An 8,651-nucleotide genomic window follows, 5' to 3' on the forward strand; every position below is an offset into this window, starting at 1 on the left:
CCATCTAATGTCCATATTTCATGTTCACCAACATTCTACCTCTATATTTTTATACACACTTTTCTGCCACTAATGTTCATATAATCACATATTTTAAAGAAAACATAAATTAGAATAATTAACATGTACAGCATACGAGAAATTACGTTTGAAGAAGAAATGTGTGAGATGGGATCACTGAGAGCAAAACACAACCATATGTTGTGTGGATTCAATGATATCATGTATATTCACGATATTTGATAACCATAGAGGTCAGTCTAAGTACATAAACAATGAACTGGTACTTACTGATACAAAGAGAATAAATGCGCTTTATCTCGTATATTGCCCATAAAGATAAAATATAGTAGAGCAATTTAATCTTGCCAATGAGCCATCACTCAGCTCAGAATCTCGTGATTGTTATTTTTTCAGAGGTAGAAAATCGGAAATTAGGAATTGCAGATGTAAGATATGATCGCTTAAAAACTTATAGTAACTGATTTTTATATATTTTGCTGCACACAAAAAAATGAAAATGATTTGACCAATTACGTTACTTGCTGATAAATATGGCGCTATATAAATTATCTTCAATGCGTCACTGATTAGATATTAATATTTTTTTGCATGTCTCCATGGCAGAAGCGAATTTTTCAAATAAAAAAAAATATGTACGGGTTTGATATTTCTTTGATCTCTTTGTTCAAACCACTTGTATGTATCTGACGTATTTGGTTTCTTTACTTTATCAAGCCATAAATCCCTATTTAGTAGGTTATATATCAAGTGACTGAGCCAAAATTAACAGATCTGTCTGTATCCCCGAGTGATACCAGGGAAAGATCAGTTCAATCCTGTGTGTTCTCATTGTTTTACTTAGAAGTGAAAAGGGGAGGTTGAATCTAAGGTATGTATGTAACTTACTGTAATTTAATTTTCATTTAATATGATTGCTTTGGTGTTAATGTTTTCATTACTTTGATACATATCCGCACTGATATCACTGTCAAAGTCGGCTCAATAAAAATCAGCCAGTAATTGCTCTATGTATATAATTATGGTTATAGAAATAAATAATAGCGAACTGAAAATAGATACGATAAGTAAGTCTAAAGGTCTAAGATAACTATGAAATAATAACATTTTCAGCAACAAAATTTGCGGAGTACAAAGTATTGATTATTTAGTTGTACTTGATTAGCGATATTATCAACAAGTCATCTAGTTGTCCGTTTTTTGACTAAAAGAGAGGTCCATAAGGCATAATTTTAATAATGGTTGCCTGATATATACAGCGAAATAACCTAAGTACCCATGATCCGTAATCGTCACCAGGCATATATATATCTATGACACATACTTGTAATTCCATCTGTGGGCCAACCCATGACATGAGTGACTGCAATGTCGGATGCGCCATTTCCCCTTGTATGCATTATATCAAGTATGGAGTAAACATAACAGTTGCTTAAATATATCTATAATCGTAATACAGGTCTGAAAAAAGTGTTATTGTTGAAAAATCTCTCATTTCCATATTCGACAGAGACGAAGACCTTTTAGTAAGCTAACAGAACAGGTTTTAGGCGTTCGAAACTATAATGTTGGATAATCCTTCAAAAATAAATCCTAGATGTTATCAATGTTTTGCATTTACATTGCAAAAATAGCGAACGTTAACGTGTACACAATAACCAAAAATAAATATCATTATTTAGAAGGAGAATAATATGTAAGATACCATCAACGAAGTTATATGTTCAAATTCGAGATTTTATTGTTGTAAGGCTTCATACAAAGTTTGGATGACGGAGATAACATTAACTCAAGCTATCTGTGTTCGCAATGAAAACATTTCAGGAGACCGACCAACCATAACATCGGACCATAGGCTACCACAATAGATTAGCATTACGATGGACAGGTGGGTTATGCTAATTATTCATACATTATATGTACTCTACGAGCAAAATATACTTTGAGTTGTTCATAAACTAGCAAATATTTAACAAAATAATCAATTTAAAGAAAACCTGAACCACTCAACGTATCGTTGATTTAATTGTGGGTGTTATCTAGGATACGACAGACGCATACAAGCGAAGTGTCTATAAAATAAATAATACACAATAACACATGTAAAACGCGAATGTAAATACTTTCTTGTTGTTTTTCTTTCTTTCGACGAACAGAATGTACAGTTTGCAAGCCCTATAAACGCACATTTGTTTTTACAATCGCATTGTAGGAATCGTTCAACTCAAAGCTCATTGGGCAAGAGGTACAGATTTTGAATATCGGTCAAATAGTCTGTGGGTGTTGTATTATCCAGAACGATGTAAGTAAAACACTAAGATTTGATAGTTTAATTGGAAAGTATTTTCCTATGCAGTTTGTTTTAATCGTCCTTTTATTTGTTCTAGAATATGGAAAGAATGCTGTGTCTACTTCTGTTTATTTTCATACCAGCTGTACTTCCTGTTACTGCTCAAAGCGGTAAGATATTTTGTACTACAGTGTATTTGGTTTGCTTTACTTAGTTAAACGTCCCGTTAACCAAGGTCATTAGAGGACGTGCCAGGTTTAGATGATGGTTGAAAGCCAAAGCCCAGGAGAAAAACCATCGGCCAGCGGTTACATGAAGTACGTAGCAACTGCCCCACATTTGATTCAAACACGCAACACAGTGGTGAAGAGCTTGTGTCAGGATATCTTAACCAGTCGGCACCAACGACTTCCTAAGGACAATTATTGCTTAAAAATAATACTATTAACATACATGATAATGTATTTGATTTAGTCCTCAGAATCAGGTCAACTTTAAATTACAGCACAGTTGTAAAAATTATCGTTTAGATCTTATCGGAAAGTGAGGATAGTAACATAACATCCTAGATAGTAGTGAACAAGTGAGCTAGTGACATGATTGGGAAAGAACTGAGGAGAATATTTCATTCTCTTAAATACAAGAAAATAATTATAAATGATAAATGCCGGTTACAACAAACAATTCTCTGGGACAGCTGATCGCCGATTAGTAAAAGGGGAGGAGGGTCCGTGAAATAGGAGGCCTTGATTGCATTGGGAGAGTCGGTATAGACCGTCTCTTGTGGCAGGGATCCTAGGGATTCGGACTCGCATGCAATCAAATATGATTTCAATCTAGTTTTAGGTTAGGTCTCATTCATGATTTACCATGGGGGACAGGAATTTTAGTCCACTCCCGAGGAAAACCGGGTGTGACATGGTAGGCTCTGTTAGGTCTCATCCATGTTTACCATAGGGAAACAAGAATTTTAGTTTAAAACTAAAATTAGTCCACTCCTGAGGCACCAGGTGGGACGACCTAGTAACTTCACTGGTGCTAATTACCACTGGGGAGTTCTTGTTCACCATGGAAAATCATATGTTATGATTTACCCAGGGGACAGCAACAGATTTATAGATGGAATATCAATATAATGTGATACATGTATATAGATACAGTGCTGATATGCACAAAATGGCAATGCATCAACTGGATTGTCGTACGATTGCTCTCAATAAATTGCTCTTAAATATGTTTAAATGAAAACATACCTGCAGAAGTCACTTTATAATTACTAAAAACATTGTAAAAAAGTGCAATGAAATTGTAGACCACAATTTGACTTCATGGTCTCACCGCATGTACTCATTCCACTTCACTATTGATTTAAATAAATGATTTTTGGCAGTACTGCTATGTTATACACAGGCGGTCAGTTACGTGTTCTTAGGATCCTTCCTGACATTGCTATGGCCTATATAAGTGCAAATATGGTAAAGGGGAAGTTTAGATGTACCTTAAATTAAATTGTGGTTTTTCATGGGAGAAGGTATGTTTTGCAGGCACTAGTTCGTAGTTGTAGAATACCGATAATGAATAAAGCTTGGTGTAAGTATATTTATGGCGTTCATTGTTTTGGTTTTAACATCCTAGATAGTAGTGAACAAGTGAGCTAGTGACATGATTTGTAAAGAACTGAGGAGAATATTTCATTCTCTTAAATACAAGAAAATAAAATTTTACCCTACTCGCATTACGCATGTTACCTAAGATGTGACGATCTTAAAACCGAATCTTGTTAGGGCACATATGTGGTGATACACACACAAATTCTAATTGGTTAAAAATCGGGCCTTTGAATCTGAAATCAGTGTTTTGGTTAGCAAATAATTTACAACTGACAAATATCTTCGTCCAAACTTTAATTCTTTTTACGGAGAGCTGGAGAAACTAACGAATTTGATAGCTCATTCGTAGTGGCATGATATGATTATGCATGGAATTTAAATAAGCAAATATTTTTTTCATAAAAGGACTATTCAGTGAAGCTAATTCTGCCACATAACCATAAAGCAACATATTACATAAAACTATTGTTCTACATCCTTTTAAAAATGAAAAATTCCAAGGTATTGTTTACAGCTGCTATTTGATATCGTTGCAATTTCTAACCGTATAGTTATCCAACTTTCATTAGAACCGATTTATTCCCAACATAAACCCAAACCCATTACTGAAATGTGACATTAAACATAGTTGATTTCTTTTTCTTGTGTAAGGAAAAGTGACGAACTCTGTTCATTTTAATTGTAAGATGAAAACAATTGAATAGGTTTTTTTTAAGTTAGAAACACCAAGGTAACATTTTGTGCATGCTCTATTGTTTGTAAAAGAGAGATCTAATCCCTGGAATCGTATAACCCTTGCATAATATGTTTTAACTATCAATTATTTATTCTTTTATACATGTTGCAGTCACATTATCAACTGAAGGACCTTTTGTAGAAAATTCAGCCGTATCATTCCTGTGTCAGTTCACGTCTCAGTGGGACCCACGCACACTAAGAGGCTGGATCGGACCGGGCTCAAACACTCTAATTAGTAACGGAGCGTCGACAAGTAGAAATAAATATTCAGAGGATATCAGCAATGCCGCAGGCTCACATCAATATTCAATGACAATCCAAAACTATAACTCGGGCGACGAAGGACTTTATCAATGCCAATATGGTTTCTTTACATCCAATCTTATCACTGTGTCAATCTCAAATACCGAAGGTAATATTAAAAACAACGTAACAACATCACGAAAAGTTTACGTTTTGACAGGAAATTCCGTATACACATGTAAAGATAACCAGTATATTATAGTTAGTTAATTGAATGTAAACGATATGAACACAAGCATACAGAAAAAAATATGGAAAAGGTACAATAAACAAATGCAAGTGGTAACGTGACGCTACCCAGATAGAAACACATTTTGAATATAATAATAAAAACTTTCTTCAAAATGTTTGAATCCAGATTTATCTCTCAACAAATAGATGTCTTAAGTTTTAATTTCATGATTTGTGTACAAGTAAGCAGTGGTATATCTATAAATAGAGAGTTTTGAAGCATGCCCTGTCTGTCCAGCCCACGTTTCATTTGTCAGTACTTGGTTATTTCATTAGCTTCATAACTCTATGATGTACTGAAATTATCCAATCGATATTGCTATGTATCATTTCAACTTATTGTACATTATTTGATTATTCCATAAAGTAGATCTCCAATATAAATTTCATTTCAAAAAAAAAACATATCTCTGAAATGAATAGATAGTTAAAGTTTAGAAGTAAATTCCCCGGTTTTGTCTCATCTGTATATATACTACAATGTACTTTGGGAAACATATAATGATGTTCATGTTTTAAACTGGATATTTCTTTTAATTCTCTCGTAATGTAGTACTCACATTGGAGTGATCTCCCTTCAGTTGAATTTTAGATGTCTATTTTTGTTTGTATAATGTGTTATTGTTAATGAATATTTGTACCTTGTACTACTGTGTTGCTTTGTAGGGAGAATGTCTGATATATCATCTCTTTTTCGTTGACAAGAAAATTGTTTGAAATTGAAATTGAAATGGTAAGGTAAATGCCTGAGGTATTTTACTCAGAATTGGCTCGTCATGTATTTATAAATACCATAGTCAAAATATATATAAAGAATACTCATTAAGGAAAATAACGGTTTTGAATATTTAGAACAAAAAATTAAAAAATAGAATAAACCAAGAGTTGATTAATCTAAAATGTAGTGAAATTAGCATTTGTTAAATTGTGCTGTTAATGTCTAGTCTAATATTTATCTATTTATGTAGTATTTCGTGCCTCTGGCACGGAGCCATTTCATCATCGTATATTTATGGGGTTTTTTCTTTCGTATTTTCCTTTTTTTGTTTCGTTCTCTTTCTCACTTTAGTAGCTAATAAAAAAGAATGACTATTTCAAATTTATTTTGATATTAGATCTTCCCCCACCCTCTCTCTCTCAGGACATATTTATTCATTCTCATTCACTCTCCCTCTGTTAGTCTTTCTGTGGGGTGTTAATATTTTAACGATATACTAAATATACTCTATAAGGATACTGAAGAAAGAACAAAACAGTAACAATAATAAAAAAAAAAGACTTTAAGGGTAAGAACATATATTTCCAGTATGGAAAAAAGATTGTTTCCAGTGGTTTGGGGCCCCTACCTGCGTGGATAATCTAGTCTTCACACAAGGAAAAAGAGTTTCCGGAATTAGCAAATATTATTGGTTTGATTTTACTATTGTATAAAAAAGGTGTTTTTGTCTATATATATTTTAAGTTATGCTCTAATTGTTGTCAGTGAATTTCTGTACTAGTTTAATGTAAATAAAAAAACAACAAAAAATAATAGGCCTATCTGATGAAAAAGGAGCTCCGTGGTGATCTGTTACGGGACCCAATTAAGTTGAGCCTCGCAGTGCACGGACATATGTGACTAGGTCGTTTGATCACTATCGCGAGGTATTTTCGAAAAAACAAACAAATATAAGATAACTTAAGTGCCGGAACAATAGAAGATGTCAGTCAGTCATCTGTAATTATCCTTTGACGCCCGTTGTTAAACTTATTTGGTATCCTTACGGATAGGCAAATATAATTGATTTTTTATTGTTAAGTTGGTATTTTTTCAGTCCATCCAGTGCCGCCACCTCTGATAGATTTAGCCATTCCTGTTGCTGGTGAGGCTATCGACTTGACTTTTTATGTGCCCGGAATACGCCCTGCTGCTAGAGTGTCGTTCAATCTTACAACATCAACACAAACTGTTATTGTTTCGGTAAAGTTTTACTATAATGTTATTTCTGATCATTTTATGTTATGCTCTGACTGCAGGAGTTTCTACAATAACAATACACAAGTATCATACCTTATAATTATTTCCTTCATTTTTGTTAAGTTAATTGTCATTATTTCGAAGATATGTTTGTCGCTGACGTTAATCAACATCACATAAGTTCTTACTAGCAGACGTAATGCTATGCATATTGGCCTCTGCACATGACTTCCTAAAAGGGCATTACTATAGGAATGCATTTCTCATCTCAAATACAGATATAAAAACAAATTCCAATAATTTGTGTTTATTCGGATCAAAAAATGTGTTCCTAATGTAGCAACTCTCTCTGATTAGCCCCTAACATGTTATCGTGTTTTGTGCTTTTACAAGGATGATGCAATTATTACTAATGTAAATAATGCTGATGGAAGAACCGTGACCAGTGTCGTGAAGATTGACGTGCCTGGCAGAACAGAAGTTGGTGATATACTTACAATAACGGTGATGGTTGGGACCTATATTGACTCCAGACAATGGACAATCAAAGGTTCGTTGTACAATTTTATTGTCATTGTTATACAGAAAAATAAACTGGCACCATTATATGTGGTACACATTCAGACGTGTATCAGGTACGTTTAGTTTAAACCGTCTTCATTCATATATCGATATATATGGGATTGAAAAAAAGCAAGCTTAAGTTTCATTTTATTCCACTCGAATAATATTCATAATGACATTATATTGTATTTATGATTTAATTCGCACAATATTATAAGTTACACTATTTTGTGCTAATTTGATTGTGCCAATTGTTTGTTGAAGGCACTTAAAGTTGTCATACTAGTAAGTTACAATTATAGAATGATGTTATTAAGAGAACAGATCAAATATAATGCATTTATTTAATTAACTTGGCATCTAATGAATCTGCCCTTTATTATCTTGCATATGTGTTTGGCCCAAAAATCCAAAATTTTAGTCATTGTAATATGACAAATGTATTCATATAACATTACAAATTCAATTCTAAAGGTACTGGCCAATTTTGGACCAAAAGGGCACAACACATACATAGTCTGTTGTATTCAATTCACACAATATTTTATGAAACTTCGAGAGGCTCGACAAAATGAAAAAAAGACATGAGTCGTTTGTAAGTGCGTTGTTTGTCAATTTATTTGTTTCAGGGTATTTTACTGGATAATCTTTTGGCATGTCATGATTGGAATTTGAGGACACCTGGCATGACCAAAAAATACACTGCCCACTACGACATCGATAGACGGACATGGTACTTCCAAATGTATATAAGACAATAATAATCTGTTTTTGACAGAGATCACTGTCTTCATCCTGTTTCAGAAAAAATGGACATTAGCTAATTAAAGTCAAGTTCCGGTGAACGTTTGGATTACACAATTAAATGATTGCCTTAAGAATCCCAGGTAAATTGTTAGTATATCAATGTAGTTTATCAGTTGATAATTAGCACTTT

The 8,651-nt window shown here is 33.4% G+C and overlaps 1 protein-coding gene across 1 annotated transcript; it reads left to right on the forward strand.

Moving 5' to 3' along the window:
• Positions 1-2,411: 2,411 nt before the first annotated feature.
• On the forward strand, positions 2,412-8,538 carry LOC138329130 (uncharacterized). Its single transcript, XM_069275923.1, has 5 exons — positions 2,412-2,481; positions 4,769-5,071; positions 7,008-7,153; positions 7,544-7,700; positions 8,344-8,538. Exons 1-5 carry the CDS (start codon positions 2,412-2,414, stop codon positions 8,358-8,360), a joined length of 693 nt encoding a protein of 230 aa, XP_069132024.1. The 3' UTR covers positions 8,361-8,538.
• Positions 8,539-8,651: the final 113 nt, after the last annotated feature.

Source organism: Argopecten irradians, chromosome 1 (assembly GCF_041381155.1).
Source record: "Argopecten irradians isolate NY chromosome 1, Ai_NY, whole genome shotgun sequence".
Taxonomy (NCBI): Eukaryota; Metazoa; Mollusca; class Bivalvia; order Pectinida; family Pectinidae; genus Argopecten; species Argopecten irradians.

What these genes read in the sequence shown, in the direction of transcription:
- LOC138329130 (XM_069275923.1), top strand. Translation starts at nt 2,412, where the DNA reads ATGGAAAGAATGCTGTGTCTACTTCTGTTTATTTTCATACCAGCTGTA. An exon ending in GTCAATCTCAAATACCGAAG is followed by an intron (nt 5,072 to 7,007) that starts GTAATATTAAAA and finishes GTATTTTTTCAG; the next exon opens with TCCATCCAGTGCCGCCACCT. An exon ending in CACAAACTGTTATTGTTTCG is followed by an intron (nt 7,154 to 7,543) that starts GTAAAGTTTTAC and finishes TGCTTTTACAAG; the next exon opens with GATGATGCAATTATTACTAA.